We start from the raw sequence: 18274 nt of genomic DNA, 5'->3' as shown, positions 1-18274 counted from the left end.
GGTAATTGTATACTGTAACACTTTTATACTGTTAACTGATACTTTTCCCCATTTCCTCATACAACAGAGAATGTCTCAGTTGCACACTGTTACTGTCAGACTCTTTCAACACCACACATCAGTCACTTCTCCAAGTGCTTAAATGTTTGTTTTAAATGTGTACAACATCTCCTCTTGTCGGTCTTTATTTGGCCACTAGATGACAGTATTAGAAATGAAAATGTCCTTTGGGTCGGGCAAGTGAGTGAGTTGATCCTTGGTAAATACACTAAAAGGACAAAACAAACAAATCCAACAAAAATAAATGCAATACACAATGGAATGGAAAATGATATGACAATATACAGGTGAAACAAGCCTAAAATGTCTGTTGATGATAACGATATAATCAACATCAAGCGAGAGACATATTGCTTGGCCTGAATGGAAAAAACCGCAATAATTGTCCTAGAAAACTTCACAAAAACCAATAGTCCCTGAACACGTGAGTAGGCTGGCCTGCTGGTTATCTACAGGTGTGTGAGTGAGAGTGTGTGTGTGTGTGTGTGTGTGTGTGGGGGGGGGGCTTCGTGACTAAACTGATCAAGTTCGAGGACAGCAACCACTGATCATCTAAAAGGGAATCAGTGAATTGGGGCATGTTTTTGATGGAGTGTGGAGAATCTGCGTTAGAGGTGTGATGTGAGTCATAATACGGTCTGGGCGGATCCAGGGAAACGCTCCCGGACAGCAGGTTGCTCATAACCCACACAAGGCTACAGCGGTACGTGGAAGTTAATCACTTACAATTTTGTCTCATGAGTGACTTAACGCCGTCTGATACTGCAGCTTTCCCGGTACAGGCTGTCACCGTGTCGCGAGCTCTTATCACAGATGTAACGGTGTCTTGTTGCTCGTTCACCAGAGGAGGTATCGTTGTAACTGACTAAACAATTCTTAGAAGTCGACAGGCTCCCTATGGCAAAGTACCGCATACATTTGATCCCCAAAAAAGTACCACAATTTGAACTTTGAAATACATTCATGTTTCCTGCCCACCGTGGCACTGTGACAGTGATGTGGTCCATGGCAGTAAGAAGCCTAGGCTGCTCTCTTGTATTTGCTGCATCGGGAATCAAAGACAGATCTCCAAATATTTATTAAGTTAACACATTCCCCTAGGCTACTCACTGTTTTAGCAATACATTACTTTATCTATATATTGTCAATAAGCGCTGCCTTTGGAATATGTCAGAATGAATGTAAATGGTAAACTCTCACAAGCTTAACAGGACATTTTAATGTCATGTCTGTGCACGCAGGTGTCCTGCCGTTGTGTGGTGCCGTTAGTGGTGGTTTAGGCCAAGCAAATGTCTCTGTGCGTCTGCTGTCGCTTTTAAGAATGGCATCGGGCATTAACGTCGATCATACTGCCTATGGCACGTAGTGAGTGCCAATGCAGCAAAGTGTGCCTGCTGAAGCGCGGCCTAATGGACATTTCTGCTGCAGCAGCATTCTGAGTGTTACATAAGGTGTTGTCCTCTGCATCATCCTGCTGGGCTGTCCAGGATTAAATAAAGACTCAAACTTCTCCTTGGCATGGAATGCTTTCTCTGCGTGGTATTCACCTCTGATGAACAGGCAACGTTAAGCCCTGTTCTTCAATGTGTTCATGATCATTTCTATACCTAGGACAAAAAGAATGATAACATGGGCCTTGTTTTGATGTGGTTGTTAAACAATAACAATAACTTGAACCCATTACTTATTGTTGTTTGCCCCATTACATACTACAGTACACTACCATTGCAATTTCTTGTTCCTCTATGGGGGCTGATACATGTCTTGGATTACTTATTGGTGTAATGCAGGTCTACACAAGTAACTTTAAAGAAAGACATAAGAACAAATGTAAATTTAAGATGGAATCCTCCAGCCAAGCAGAGTGAAGTACTATTCAATTCCTCTCAAACTTACATAACAAGATAAGATGAAATAAAATAAGATAATCCTTTATTAGTGCTGCAGCGTGGAAATTTGCAGAATTACAGCAGCAGAGTGCATAGTGCAAACAAGATAAAAACAGGTATACTAAATAAGTAATCACACAGCAGATGTTCTTAATGAGAATAAACATGAGCACATTTGAGTTGCAACTATAAATTCGGGATCTGTAATCATGTCACAGGGTACCATGACACCTAATCATATGATTACTTACAAGCGGGTAAAATAAGTATTGAACACGTCACCATTTTTCTCAGTAAATATATTTCTAAAGGTACTATTGACATGACATTTTCACCAGATGTCGGTAACAACCCAAGTAATCCACACATACAAAGAAAACCAAACAAATAAATTAAGTGATGTGTAATAAAATGGAATGACACAGGGAAAAAGTATTGAACACGCTTACTGAAATTTATTTAATACTTCGTACAAAAGCCTTTGTTGGTAATGACAGCTTCAAGATGCCAACTGTATGGAGAAACTAGTCGCATGCATTGCTCAGGTGTGATTTTGGCCCATTCTTCCACACAAACAGTCTTCAAATCTTGAAGGTTCTGTGGGCCTCTTCTATGAACTCTGAACTTCAGTTCTTTCCATAGATTTTCTATTGGATTCAAGTCAGGTGATTGGCTGGGCCATTCTAGCAGCTTTATTTTCTTTCACTGAAACCAATGGAGAGTTTCCTTGGCTGTGTGTTTGGGATCATTGTCTTGCTGAAATGTCCACCCTCGTTTCATCTTCATCATCCTGCTAGATGGTAGCAGATCTTTATCAAGAATGTCTTGGTACATTTTTCCATTCATCCTTCCTTCAATTATATGAAGTTTGCCAGTGCCGTATGCTGAAAAACAGCCCCACACCATGATGTTCCACCTCCAAACTTCACTGTTGGTATGGTGTTTTTTACGGTGTTATGTGCAGTGCCATTTGACCAATTTTGGTCTCATCTGACCAGACTATATTCTCCCAGTATTTCACAGGCTTGTCTAAATGTTGTGCAGCAAACTTTAAATGAGCTTCAACATGCTTTTTCTTCAGCAACGGAGTCTTGCGTGGTGAGCGCGCATGCAGGCCATGGCGGTTGAGTGCATTACTTATTGTTTTCTTTGAAACAATTGTACCTGCTAATTCCAGGTCTTTCTGAAGCTCTCCACAAGTGCTCCTTGGCTCTTGGACAACTCTTCTGATAATTATTTTCACTCCTCTGTCAGAAATCTTGCGAGGAGCACCTGGTCGTTGCCGGTTTATGGTGAATTATGTTCTTTCCACTCTTATTATATATATATATAAAATATGATGCACCTAGTTCTTAAGCACTCCAGATATCAAAATATATGTGCATAAGCACAGAAAAGATCAGTTTTTTTGGGATATGTCCTCTTTGATGCATATTGTGCTTATGCCCAAGGATTGTCACTTTTTGTCAGGTGTGTACCTCAAACCCAATGCAGAAGTGCCTTAAACTTGCATTCTTTCAAATGGTCAGCAGGGTGCATCTCCTCTGGTTGCCATAGAAGTCTGGTTTGGTTATTATTCAGGACATATATTAGCAATTTTCTGTAATCTTACTTGGATTTATCCTTTCATTGGTTCACAAGTGCCTTTTGTACTCCTCCCCCAGTCCCTCTACTTCTCCTCCCACCTTCCTCTCCATCAGATTAGATGGGTTGCTTTTCCAATGCTCTCATTGCCCCTTTCTTCCTCAGTCCAAAACCTCCTTCTCCTAAGCAGGGAGGGGGGCCAGCGCTGCTTAGAAACAGCCAACCCATTTGGACCGGTCAGTACTGGCCCCTCCTGGGGGGAGAAGAGTGGAGGTTAGGTAACCCCCCACCTCACCTAACACACACACACACACACACACACACACACACACACACACACACACACACACACACACACACACACACACACACACACACACACACCAGCTCCCTGTAAACATAGACATGGGACCGACTTTACCCCCCCTCCACACTAGACTTTGAGAAAAGTGTGTGGGTGTGTTTCTTATTACTGCCGCACTGACCAGCATGCTCATGTTTCAGAACCAAAGAGGGCAGTGTATCTTTCTTCCTCTCTCTCTTTGTCTCCTCCCTCCCTCCCTCTCTCAACCATCGTCACAGCCTGCGTAGTCTTACATCGCCTGTGCTCACACACACTTTTTCACACACAGAAGTGATGGGATAAGATACAACGCTTATACATGCGGTGCAGTGCAGTGCGGCTAGGAGTGCGTGTGTGGAGGTGGGCAGCCAGCCAAGTGCGTGTCAGTCCGAAGCAAGGAGTGTGAGCGTAGAGCTTCCATGATTTCTATCTGGATGTGTTTTTCTGCGGCATTGAAGTCTGAGAAGAAGCACAGAGTAAGTTATGGCTGGGACGGGATCAGCTTGTGTGCACTGTGGATTTTCCACACTGTGTGTGTGTGTGTGTGTGTGTGTGTGTGTGTGTGTGTGTGTGTGTGTGTGTGTGTGTGTGTGTGTGTGTGTGTGTGTGTGTGTGTGTGTGTGTGTGTGTGTGTGCATTCTGGAGCAAAGGTCTCTTAAAAAGCAACTGGTAGGTTCTATGCCTTCAAGAAAACACATAACCCAATATGAAATGACCTTTCATCAGGCGAGTTTTTATTGCAATGTTTCTATTGCCCATTGAATGTAAGAGGATAGCCTTTTCATGACAATTTGTCATAGATGGGACAGGCCAACTCACCAGAAAGGAATTCATCGCTTCCATTTTCAAGTGGACTTGATGTCCAATGTGACGAAATGTAACGATATGCGCTGGCTAGTCCTGATAGCTTTCTCTGGACTTCTCTACTTTTCCAATACAGTAGCCTAAGTAACTCCTGGGACTGTAAAATCACCACATGGTTGGTAAAATATAAATAAAACATTGTTTCACTGAACTGCATGTGGTGGGTTTACAGTCTTTGTTTCAATGCGATTTAACATAAAGGCCAAAAAAGACTTGCATGACATTCTTACAATGACTACTGTTGAGCGGTTCGACCCTGCACTGCATTAAGATACACTTGTCAAGCTTTAATATATACGCAATATTCTGTACTTGGGTACTTCACTTGGCAAGTAATTCAAACACAAACCAAGTCATCCATGTAACATTTTTTGCTTAAGTTTAACAGAGAATAATGTTCACATTTGCGATCCTTGACTGGATAAGCGGTTACGGTTAATGAATGAATGAAATTCATTCATATCCCCCGTCACAAGCATTACTGCAAGGCTCTTTGGGAGGCAGTACCAAATACTGGTCAAGTTGGAACTTATATCAGTACCATAATGAATTAATGGTATGGCCTAATAATAAGGGTTGTGGGGAATGACAAACCCATGTCAACCCTGTTTTATACTTAACTTTATTACAACTGTGCCATTTTTGTTTTGATTGGCGATCCTTTTATATTCTGGGTTGAAGTAAATGGTGTCCTAGTTTAACCACTTGTATTTTCACTACTACGATACGCCACTGCTACTATCCAAATGAATCCTAATCCACTGCCATGTATCCAGATATTGATCCGTTAAGATAGTGGTGGTATCAGAGCTGGAGCGGGACAGCTTGCTTGGTTATGTAAAACCTCGATCCACACTGCCCTGTATAACCTCAGGACCAGGCCTGATTGAACTGGCAGCCAGCCAACCTTTTCTGTCTCTCCATCTAGTACCTTGTTACTCTCAATGCAACTCATCAGGGACTCATCACATGTCATAGTTTCTCCTGATACTCATTTGATCTTAATTTAATTTCTCTCCTGCGTTCTCTCGCTATTGAGCATTGTAACTGGTTTAGTACTATCTGAAGCATTTTCCCCAAAAAGGAGTGTAATATAAATAGTCATTATATTCATAGTAGAGAATACCATGTCATAAATAAGACAGTTTCTTGATGTTTATAACCAGCACAGTTATTCTACTATCCTCACTGTGGAATCATAGTGTCTCACATGCACTGTTTCTGTCACATCAGAATAGAATGAAATGCACATCCAAACATGCTATCTCGGTAAACACACACACACATACACATCTCCGCAGTGACCGTAGGCGGGAAAGACACAAGCTGGTTATTTAGTCACTCACATTTAGTCACTCACACTCACTCTCTCAGAATGACTAAGCATCCCTATATTTCTATGGCAACCACTTTTCCTTTATCGGGGGTGTCTTTTGTGGGTAATGCAGCGATAGGCTTAGAGTAACCTCGACTTCTGTCTTTCATACACAGCTTTCTATGTCTTTCCTGTTTCGTGACAGTGTATGCGGTGATACCAGCCCTTTGTCGGTGTGTGTTGCAGTAATGTGATGCAGGGGTGGCATTTGCCAAGTATTTCCTTGAAGGAAAGGTGAGCCTGCTGCCTCCTGCCTGTTAACAAGCTCCACGGTCGGCTGTCAATGGTAAAATGGACTGAACTTGTATCGCGCTTTTGTAGTCCTACAACTACTCAAAGTCCTACGCATGTCATCATTCACCCATTCATACACTGATGGCGGGGGCTACCATGCAAGGTGCCACCTGCACATCAGCAATCTAACTAATCATTCATACCCATTCACTCACAGAAGGCTCAGCCTTCGGGAGCAACTTGCGGTTAAGTGTCTTGCCCAAGGACACATCGACATGGATTAGCACTGTTATTCCCTTCAACTCATACACACTCAATCATAGTGAGGCTCCTGCAGGAGTGGGTGAGACGTTTGGTTGGTTAAGGGCTATTAAGAGAGTCAGTTTACTTTTAGAGACATCATGTCAGAGAAAGCGGGCTGCTTGCTCAGTCAGAGTGTAATGTAGGATGGTCTTTTACTTTGTGGCTTTCTGTCTCCAAGTGTTCGCTTGATAAAAGTAATCTTTATTTGTAGACACCATAGAAATAACAGGAACCTGCATGACCGGGGAACGTGCGCTGTTAAAAAAAGACCTTCAAGAAACCCATAACCCAATATGAAATTACCTTTCATCAGGCGAGTTTTTATTGCAATGTTTCTATTGCCCATTGAATGTAAGAGGACAGCCGCTGTCTTGTTTCATGACAATTTGTCATAGATGGGACAGGCCAACTCACCAGAAAGGAATTCATCACTTCCATTTTCAAGTGGGACTCGACAAATTACATTTTGCCTGTATCTTTCTAACCATGGGCATATATATAGACAGTGCAGGCAGTGCGATTGCACTGGGGCCAGTGGGATGGGGGAGCCCATAGATAGAGCAGGCCCTGTTACAATGTGCTGAGCAGAGAATGGGCCTTGGGAGAAATCACCTTAGAAACTGTGTTCGAACTTAAAATTTTAAAATAATAATTATTATTAATAATCAAATATATAATGATTATTGCTCAGTAATATGTACATTTAATTGATGTCCAATGTAAAGTCTCAGTTTGACCATGTGACGAAATGTTACGATATCCTGCTTTCTCTGGACCTCTCTACTTTCCCAATACAGTAGCCTAAGTAACTCCTGGGACTGTAAAATCACCACATGGTTGGGAAAATATAAAGTGTGTGTGTGTGTGTGTGTGTGTGTGTGTGTGTGTGTGTGTGTGTGTGTGTGTGTGTGTGTGTGTGTGTGTGTGTGTGTGTGTGTGTGTGTGTGTGTGTGTGTGTGTGTGTGTGTGTGTGTGTGTGTGTGTGTGTGTGTGTGTGTGTGCAAACTTCATAACTTCCTGTAAGTCGCTTTGGATAAAAGCGTCTGCTAAATGACTGTAATGTAATGTAATAACTAGTAACTATGTGCATTGGGGGCCCATCGTAACTACCTTACGCCGCTGTGTCCAATGTTTGAAATAGGCTGATTTCTGGCACCAGAGGACTAAATTTGAGCCACACTTGTCACATATATGTCTGCCAGAATTGTTTGGCATTTTTTACTTAGGATTTCAGAAAAATTTGGATGAGAACCCTGGTGGAGGACATAGGTTGCTTTTGGGCCAATCAATTTTGTCTGCGGTCAGTGTTGATTGATTTGGTCGTTTTTACTGCACTACTCTTAAATCACCACAATCATGAAACGAGTAAGCTGTACCTTTGATGAAGTCAGATTTTCTATAGGTGGTGCTCTTTTATTAAGTTGTGGTGGCTATACTCTTTTACAGATATAATCGGGATCCTTTACTATGGAGCTTGTACCACATCTTAATGTATGTCAGTCAACATATTTTGAAGCTAATATTGCAAATTGATTTTTCTCCCCATTCAATTAGGCAGCGACTCAGGATTAATATGAATTTTCTTTTTAAACAAACTAAATCTATGTTTGTCTCACAGTAGAGTAAGACATGAGATTATTTCTCTACATGTCTTATTTGACAAAGTTAACACAGCCTGGCTTCCCTGGGTGTTCTGCTCTGTCTGTGACGGCCAATGAGGTGAAGCTTATGGTGGCAGCGGGGTGTCTGTGAGTCAGTCATAGACTGACGGTGTTAATGTATACTTGCTGACCTCACCACTTTTACCTGAGAGCCCAGTTGGTATATTGTCAGTTGACCTTTTTTTTTTTTTTTTTTTTTTACATCAGGCCTGTTTCATAGTTAATGCAATTTTGGGGCATATACACTCTCTGCTTACATAGTACCTGCTCCCTGACCGGTCATTTTGCTTCACATAAATATACTGCCTGTGTTAACCCTGTAAGCATTCCTGTAAATCAAACCTGTCAGGGGAACCAGAGTGACAGGCCTATTTGATGATGCCATGATTGAGTCAGGCTGTCTCTCTGTTTTAACCCCAACCCTTGCTCATACATTATGGATTAGTTCAGGGGTAGACTTGCCTGTTGTAATTGTATAGCAGGAAAGAGTCTGACTATTTCACAAGGCTGTCACTGCTATTAGAAATCTTTTGTTTAATGCAGGCGACAACCTCCGGTTCTGCCGAGTGAAGCCAATGTGGAAGTGTCTTAAAACTTGCATTCTCTCTACTGGCCAGCAGGGGTTGGCTCATCCGGTTGCAAAAGAAGTGCGATTGTAAAGAAGTCTATGAGCAAATGACCATATTTCCCACTTTCACCTCAGTAAACATTGTAAACATGAGTTTATGGTCTCAATTGCTAGTTTCAATATTTCAATATAGTGTTCTTCAATCCAAAATGATGTTCCATTGCTTGCAATAAAAAACAGAAAATTGTGACTTTCACATTTTGTTTCTGCCTTTAGTTCTTGTGGATCCTAATCATTACACAGAAAGGTATACTGGTGTGAAACTTCATAACAACTAAGAAGCACAATCAGATGAAAATAATGTTCATTGGTGTTTGTATGGAGAGTAGTTTGTTCTGTAATTCTACCCTTCTAAAACACATTTGGGAAGGGGAACGATTCAGGTATCCTGTTTGAGTGGGGTAACATTTGCCTGAACACTTAAAGGCTTTTAACTGTGGACCTTCTCTCTATCTGCCTTCCTGGAGCTTAGTCAACTCCCTGTGTCGCACATGGACCCTGCTGTCATGAGTGGATAGCGGAGATGGAACACCGTCCTTTATATAGCTTCTCATCTCTTTTCTCTTTGTCCCTGACCCACATACATGCACAAGCTCACATGCATGGGCTGCCGTGTTACATTCAAATGGGTTTCATTTGAACATAGGACTTCTGGTTGTTCAAATTAATAATGCAAGTCAAATCCCTGTTCCACACCAAGTCCATCACTTCCAAGGAGTTTGACTTACTGTGAATTGTCTTGACACTTATTTTACAAGGCTGTTCATCAGAAACACCTCCCATAGTTGTGTACAGTTTGTTTCATCATTCTTGTAGTTGCAGTCAGTAATGCAATTATGAACATCTATATCTATAACTTCTTGATTTTTAGCCTGCAGAGGGCAGCGTTTCTCAACTCTTCTACCATCAGTGTGCAACTACCGCCTTGTCTCAGCAGCAAACAAAGTGGCGGGTTCTGCATTCGATATACTTAAAAGTTATGAATACTAAAATTATAATGTTTTTAAATGTATTCAAGCAAAAATTTGATGATTTAACATTTGCAACTTATTCTTGTCAATTACAGGAGTCCTAGATAGCACGTTTAGCTTAAAACTGCCTGCTTGAATATGAGTTTCCTACTAAATGTCTTAAATAAACGTGTGCGTGTGCGTGTGTGTGTGTTTATTTGTTTCAGGTTGTTCAACTGCTGGTTCAATGTGAATAAAATGAGTCATCTTTGTAAAGTATAAAAGCTTTCAGTGTTGTTGTTTAAGGTGTTGTAGAGGAAATAACGCTAATTAATCCCACATTGAGTTTAATGAAATTGATTTGATTTATTCAGGTATGCTGTTTTGTCAAACCTACAATTTCTAAGCATTTTAAACATTTCCTTTTCTTCTTGCTGTTTTTCAGATGTCTTTAACAGCCGAGTAAACAGAAAATGTGGAATTTCATGCATGGGAGAATCATGGCCCATAATTTCATACTTTGCTAAATGACAGTTCTGCACTTGACAAGGACAAAATGTCTTACAGCCCTTTTGGAAATAGTGCAGCATCTGTGTGCAGTGTTTAAAATGTATTAATGGATGGATTGCAACTCCGAGACATTAAAACCTAGATTTAGAAATCTGACAACACTGCCCCACGGAGAATGGATTGGACATTCTATCAAATGTATATATAGGGAGTATAAAGAAGATTAAAGCTATAAAGAGGTCTGTTCATAGTTGTTGCACAACCAGTAAGAACAACAACAGAAAGCAAATGGGCAAGTAAAAGCCTGTACATCACAGATCAGAAGACAGTTACAACATTGTACCTTCTGGTCCAGAGATGAGTGTTTCTCAGCCCAGTGAGGGTTTTCCTGTAAAGGGGAAAAATGGATCCAGCATGAAGCTTCCTCTTCACAGTGCAGGAGACCACAATGGGAATGCTTTCCCAATTTCCTCTTCTTCCTCCTCCTCTTCCTCCTCATGTCTGGGGGAGTCGTCACCTGAGTCACTGCGGAGTCTGAGCAGCCTTAATAGGGGCAGGACCAACAACCCGCTGGACTATGATATGTTTGAGGTCACCCTGATCACAACAGTGATGACCAAAACAGACAAAATGACAGATGTTGTCATTTCAAAATGGGTGCCAGAGGAGGAAAGTAAACCAGATGACAAGGATGATGTCTCTGTGGGAAAGATACAAACAGCAACAGAGCTATCAGAATCTAACGACAACTCAGTGTCTGTTTACCTGGACGCAAACAGCTGTGAATACCGCCAAGACACCTGGAACGACAATGTCAACCTGACACTTGCACTGTCCCTGACGACAATTAGCTGCAATGGTGACCTCAGTAGTCAAAGCAGAAATGGGAGAAGGCATGGCTCCTCCACTCCAGACTCCGAAGCAACAGAAGTCCCTGCTGATGATGATGATGATGATGATGATGATGATGATGATGATGATGATGATGATGATGATGAAGAGGAGGCTTTGTTTTTGTCTGTGAGCTCTGACATGGGTGTGCGGAAAAGCAGCATAAACTTAATCTCAACAAGTCAATCCAGCGACAGCTTGATTAAACCCGATGGTGACTCTGCTGTTCCGTCAGAGGGGACTGTGGCTGTGAGTGTAGTTGATGATCACAGGGCATGTCCCCTTGGTCTACCTGTGGAAGGCCTGACAGAGCCTCCCTCTGAGGACCTTTGTGAAACCACTCAGATATTCTCTTTGTCCCACTCTCCTACCCCTCCAGAACAAGATGCTAAGGAAGTTGCATCTTCTCAACTTGAGGAAGCTGAAAAATGTGCAGTGGGCACCAAACCATCCAAACCTATCACCAGTCAGCCAGCCAGAGCATCAAAAATCAAACCAACCATTGCCATTTCAACTGCTCCCAAGACAGCTGTGTCCACAACCATCAAAGTATCCAGTCTGGAGGCAAGGAGAGTTTCCAAACTAGACCTGAAAGAGGTTGAGGCTAAAGTTGGATCAAGATCTTCATCTAAAACACCCAACCAGGTACTGTAGTGTTAGTAAAAGGCTCACATGTATCAATTATTGTAGAGCTATCTTCTGACTAACATTTGTTATTGCTCTTCTACTCACCAGAACATATCTTCTCAAGCCAATGGAAAGAGAGCTGTTCCTAGTAAGGAGGAAGCACAGACTGGGGATGGGGGTAAAAATCAAAGGTCAACTGCAGGTCCAGTCAAATTGGCCGTGGTGCTAAATTCCATTAGAGGAAAGAGCAGTAACCCCAAAATCAACAACAAGACAGCAGCCAATGGCTCTGATGAGACACAGAGGAAGAGTTTGACTGTCAATCAAACTCTCTCTTCTTCAACCAGCTCTTTGGCGTCTGCGGCGGTTAAGGAAGAACCCCTGGAAACTCCCAGAAAGGCTGTCCCAGAAGTGACTGATAAACATGACACAGCTGGAGGTGCGGAGACTAAACCTCTAGGTGAAGATCCTCACGAAGGCACCGGAAAGGCTTTAAAGACAGAGGCTGCTGTGGGGAAACCAATGAATCCTAGCAGGGTGAGTACTATGCCCTGACCATGCTAGTGTGTTTTAACTTAGTTCCTCTGCCTTAGACTTGTGTGATCATTCCACAATCCAAAAACTGATCTAGCTTGAGATCTAGGTTCTATATAGTATTGGCTTTACACACTTAAGAGCTCTTACAATTGGGTTTATCCTCTCACGCATGCAAAATAAAAAAAATTTTGTGCCCTAACAATCTGCCTTGGCTGCCTTGCCGCTGTTCATGCTGGGCTAGCTAGCAGCTACCCCGTAGGTCACTTACCAGTTCAGTGCCTGCTTGCCTAAGAGGAGCTGCAGTATCGAGCATAGGATTTGTATGGAAGGTGAGCAGACTGATGAGCTGGACATCTCAATCTACATCCTCCCGGACATCCTGGATGAGGACCGCTGTAACCGGCATGAGTCTGCTGGCTCTGCTCCCTCCATGGGGGACTCTCTTCCTGGTTCTCCCTCCTCCCTGTTGGGAGCACTGGTGTGCACAGCTGTGGCTCAGAGATAGAGCCGGTCATATTCCAATCAGAAGATTGGCGATTCGATCGTGGTTCCTCCAGTCCACGTCAATGTGTCCTTTGGCAAAACACTTAACCCTAAATTGCTCACAGAGGCATTGGGATTCGGTATGTGAATGGGTGTGAATGCTTGATGCCCCTTGCCCCTGCCATAAGTGTATAAGTATAAGTATAAGTATAGAATGGTGGAAGGACTAGAAAGGTGCAAGAACAAGTCCATTTACCATCCACCATGAACACACAAGACAACGCTCCACTAGTAGTGGATGCCTTCTCTCACAGACTGTGGCCCAGAGCTCTCATTTACGTGTTGCCCCCCCAGTTCCACTGGTTTCTCGCCTTTTAGCGTGCATTCAGGAATAGTTTCTAACTTCATTCAAGTGGCATCAGAGAGCATGAGCGTGTTATGGTTCCCAACCATGATGCATCTGCCGGTGGATGAATCGTGGCATCTGCTATGGTGCAGAGATTCACCGCTGGATAGCGTGATCCTCCACCTCCAAAAGATAGGCCAACTGCTGTGGGCCTGGCCGCTGGGAGTGTGTAAACAAGTCAGAGCTTCCCCCTGCAGTGGTGCACAGCGCGTTTCAGCGCTTTTCAGACAGTCCGCTTTTCAGCACAGGTATGTGAAAAGAGGTTTCAATCCCACGCCGTCCCATGCCTCTCTCCTTAACCTACCTTCAACTGTTAAAGAAAACAATTTGGTTCAATCTACAGTTAAAGCTTATGCTTCCATTTAGCCCTGCCATGAAAGCTATGGAGAGAGATCAGGTACCTTAGTATGACCTAAGATATACCCTCGTGGGGGCATGCTCATGTGATTGGTTGAAAATGGAGGAGACATCTGATCGGCTACAGGTAAATTCGCTGTTCAAAAAAACGCTTGTTCACACATTACAAGCAGTTTTCAAAGCAAAAATTTCAAATCCTGCTAGACACAAATATTTGTGGATTTCTATCACATTTATTCAAAAAATTATATTTGTGTGTGCATTATTTTAGTATATGCGGGATAACTATTTTTTTGTGCACTGAAAAATAGTTCCAGCTTTGCAGCTAAGTGCAAATTAGCAGTCATGGCATGTGCTCAAGCAGAGTTTACTGGAGTTTAACATTGTCATTAACACTTTTACTCAGTGGTAGTTAGGATGCAATTATGAAAAGCGTAATTCAAGACTGGAAAATGAACTAAATAATAGACTGACGCAAATCGGCTTTGTGAGCTGTAGTTTTCTGATCCCCTAAGCTTTGTTGTTGTTGTTGTTGTTGTTGAGCATAATTTACTCACACAGAGAGAGACAAAGTCAAAAGTGCTTAAAGTGTGTTATAAAAAAACGGGAGTGGTACGTGTACAGTATGTGTGCTCTTTCTCTGGTATGTGTTTTTAAAGGGACAGGTTTAAAACCTGCCCCAGCGTATTCTCTCGTACCCTCAGGGGTTCTATCGGCGCACGGTGTGTTTAGAACACATACACAGTAACTAATACATGCGTCTTAGAAACAAATATGTGCAAATAACTGCGGTCAATGCTGTTTGCTGTGCATCAGCCTGGTCATGATTACGGTCATAAGTACTTGTCATGGACCTCACTAAATGTTATGATTTTATGATATTTTATAGAAATTCAGGGAAATTGTGTTACACATGAGCAGTAACGTTCACTATCCATCCATCCATGTATTACCAAACAGAGCATCAGTTAGGCCCAGTCCAGCTGCCAGCTCACATGTCAACACATGATTTAGTGTGTAGTGGTATGCTACAGTAATCATTGGGCTCAGCCTCTTGGCTCAGCTAAAAAGTCGAGGAGGCTGTAAGTTAGAATACTCTGAAGTGTTTCATCCCCTCTTACTGAGCTCTGCTCTGTGATTCTGTGTAGGGAGGTGACGAGGCAAAAGGGATTTTTATTTGTGAATGTCTTGACTTAAGAATGGATTTGTGAACATTCTTAAACTTCTTCCTCTCTCTCTCAAGTCTCTGACTGCTCTGTAAGCACAAACAGGAAATACATACATAACAAAGCAGCCTCTATGAGTTGAGTCTTTGCTTTCAAAAGTCTTACAAATGCCAGGCACCGATCCCCAAACTCACTCCATGTGTGCTGGTGTTTATAGAGTCAGAGGGGGTTGAACACGAAGGGTTGGGGGTGGGGGTAAGACAGAGAGAGAGAAAAAAATGGGCCTGGTCAGAGCCGGGATTGTACAACACAATACCAACTTTTTTTTACCCTTCTTGTGGTTGCAGCACACTCCCAAATTTCCCTCCTACCTCTCTTTCCTGCTCTCTCTTTTCCTCCTCCCACTCTGTCTAAACACACTCTCCCTCACTCCTCCCCTCTGCTCCTTCGCCGCCTCCCTAGTCCACATTTCTGACTCTGAGCGTGGAATGGCTAACACCATGGTTTCAATGCGCAGCTCAGAGCTGGGGCCACTCGGCTGGGACGCTGTCACTAAACGTCATCTCTTTCTACAGAAAGTCTCCTCAAAGCTGGGGCCAAATTCTAGGCAGCAGGGGAGAGGCACCAGAGTGGAAAAGGGGCTCTCGGGATCACCTCCACCACTAGAGTCAGGGACTGGACCTCCAGGACAGGGGAGCCCTGGGCCCAGGCAAACCAAGAGTGATGGCTCCACGTTGGGAGAGGGTGGACAGAGCGCTGGAGGGGGATCTCCAACGAGGCAGAGCCAAAGTCAGTGCCAGGGTGAGTCAATTGGGTTTTTGCACGAATGTTGAGACATAAACATACGCTATTTCAGTACAGACACATTTACTTTATAATACCTTAAATGTAAACACAGAGCAGCACACTGCACATGGAGTGTATGTCTGCTCTGCTCGACAACACACTTCTCAGTTGTCTGTCATCCATATATACTTGTGTCAGTGTCTCTGCAGCAGACTCAGGAAATGAGCAGGCTGACACTGCGGACCTGAGAGTTAAAGCCTTCCACATACCAGACACACACACACACGCGCACACACTCTGTTTTTCAGGTCCTAGCACACGCTGTTTTGTTAAATTCCACACTTTGTCACACACAGTGAACAAGTTGCTAAGGACAGGCTTTTTCCTGTTAATGTCTATATGTGTGTTCAGCTGGTGACTTGAGGTCTTGTCATTTAAGTGTGTTCCAGCTGCAGTGTTACATGACAGCAAAATGTTCTGTTTTATTGAAATGGAAAGTTAAAGCACTCATGGGTATCATTTTTCCTCTTTCATAATCACATCTTTTCTTTTCCTTTTTCTTTGCCATCCATATTTTTTATAAGTGGATTTAAGGATGGTGTATGTTTCCTGTCTGTTGCTTTGTGCTGTTGGTGTCATGCCAGTAACATCCTGACACTGTAGCTAGCTGAAAAAGCTCAAATATATTTGTACGTGTGTGTGTGTAAAACCAGATCCAGATTTCTCCTTATAAAGGTCACATTCTGTTGGACAAAAGCTTGTCTGTCCATTTTGCTGATACACAGGGACAAACCGATGTCTCTTGACCTTAGACTGAGATCACCATCAAGGGATTCCATTGATTGTGATTGTGTGATAGGTTTCAGTAAACAGTTATATCTGCTTATAAGATAAAATAAATGCACCTAAATGAGGGCAAACCGAGCAGTCCATATACAAGTGTTCAGATTAGGATCCAGCCTTGACAACACCTGTCAATCTGTTGAACTGCTAAACATGGATCCGCACATTACATCACTTACAAGTTTAATGTATCTGGTGCTGGCCACATGTACGCCTCAGCATATGTTTTTTTTTTCCTGTTTGCTATGCTGATTCATACTTTGACTCTTGTGTGGATTTGGGTATGTCACTCAACAGTTTACTGCTGTGGAGTACCTAAGGCAGAACACATGCTATGCTACACACAACATTGTCGTTGTAGATGGCATAGGGCTGAGATCTTAAGAGCAGGAGACACTTTTATTGATAAGGATTAAGGCTTCAGGAAGACATCTGAATGAGTTTGTTGCATTTGCTGCCATGAGTTCTCCAATCAACTATTATGATCCACAGACACTGAGCCACCAGTTTTTTGCTAACCAGTATTATAAGCAAGGAATGTTATCATACACTCGCTGGGTTTTTTCTTAAAACATGACAGATGAACTGATAACTCAATGGTGTTAACTGATGTGTGTGTATATATATATATATATATATATATATTTACTAAATCGGGGATTGAAGGAGGAATGTAGTCGCTGAAAGGTCTTGTTTTTCTGTGTACACGTGTGTTTTTGTGTATCAACAGTAAGCATGAGGTAGATCTTTAGAGAGCCAGCTCTTACCTAACATTGATTTTCTGGGTAACAGAATCCAGATGCTTTCCTCTGCCTGGCATCTCAACACAACTGAAACCAAATGAAGCCAGATTTTTCCTGCTGGCTTCAGTCGCAGTACAAGTTTTATGGATGCTCTACCTTCACCAATAGAGACTATGCGTGTGTTTGTGTGTGTGTGTGTGTGCGCACGCTCGCGTTAATGTGAGGTAATGTAATTGCGCTGAACATATGTAAACTTTTTTCCCTCTCTTTATAACAAGCCTTTTTTCTCTGTGCTTTCTCTTCCCTTCTCTGTCTCTCTCTCTCCCCTCTGTAGGCAGAGTTCGTAGAAAGTTGCTTAAAAAAACTTTAATGATGTCTGTGGATAAATGAGCTTGTTGCAGTTTATAATTGGGTACAGCACAAAATAATAGAGCAAATTGTTGGTCGTAAACACACAAAACCAGCAGTATTAAGGAAAAGAATGTACAGCACGTGGAGGATACACAAACGAACAACAGTAAGCCTGTGTTATAAAGGTAATTTAGGAGAAAACGGGTCTGTCAGAGACCCATAGGGGCCCAAAGGGAAAAGTATTTTTCACATATTTAGTAATCAGCTGTTTGTTAATATGACGTATGCGTTTAAATAGGTGGGGGCATATACAACCTCACGTCTTCTTCTTCTTGACTAATGTTAGACAAAATGTTTCATGTTTCAGATAGAAGAAGCTGTGATTGCCAACAACTGCTGAATTCCTATTTCTATGTGATGGTATTTAGTCTGTTCCTTTGTTCCAGGATCAATTCATCAGGTTCGTCCCAAACAACTGATCATTGAATAATATCAGTTAAAATGTTTTTCAGGTATGAGATTACTTTTTGTTAAGTTGTTTCTTCTCATACAGAATGTGGACCACATATCAAAGGTCGTATTTTCAGCAGCACTCCTAAATGCAGTAGAATACTACTTGTGTGACGTTCATATGTCTTTTAGCAACAAATCATTGGTTGTATGTAGTTGGGGAGTTAGGTTAG

At 42.3% G+C, this 18274-nt stretch overlaps 1 protein-coding gene across 4 annotated transcripts in view; it reads left to right on the top strand.

The window, feature by feature from the left end:
• Window positions 1-569: 569 nt before the first annotated feature.
• Window positions 570-18274, top strand: part of LOC129095835 (microtubule-associated tumor suppressor 1 homolog) — a 57553-nt gene continuing 39848 nt past the window's right edge. For 3 of the 4 annotated variants that reach the window (XM_054604413.1, XM_054604412.1, XM_054604414.1), the window contains exons 1-4: window positions 570-763; window positions 10337-11937; window positions 12028-12456; window positions 15444-15669. In XM_054604413.1, the coding sequence (XP_054460388.1) occupies window positions 10759-11937; window positions 12028-12456; window positions 15444-15669 (1834 nt within the window). In that variant the 5' untranslated portion in view covers window positions 570-763; window positions 10337-10758. Of the gene's footprint in view, window positions 764-10336; window positions 11938-12027; window positions 12457-15443; window positions 15670-18274 lie in introns of those variants that run through there. The other variant, XM_054604415.1, reaches the window with a different exon arrangement.

This window comes from Anoplopoma fimbria, chromosome 9 (assembly GCF_027596085.1).
Source record: "Anoplopoma fimbria isolate UVic2021 breed Golden Eagle Sablefish chromosome 9, Afim_UVic_2022, whole genome shotgun sequence".
In the NCBI taxonomy this organism is placed as follows: domain Eukaryota; kingdom Metazoa; phylum Chordata; class Actinopteri; order Perciformes; family Anoplopomatidae; genus Anoplopoma; species Anoplopoma fimbria.
Note: the sequence above shows the minus strand (reverse complement) of the source record. Positions and strands in the feature narration are given on the sequence as shown.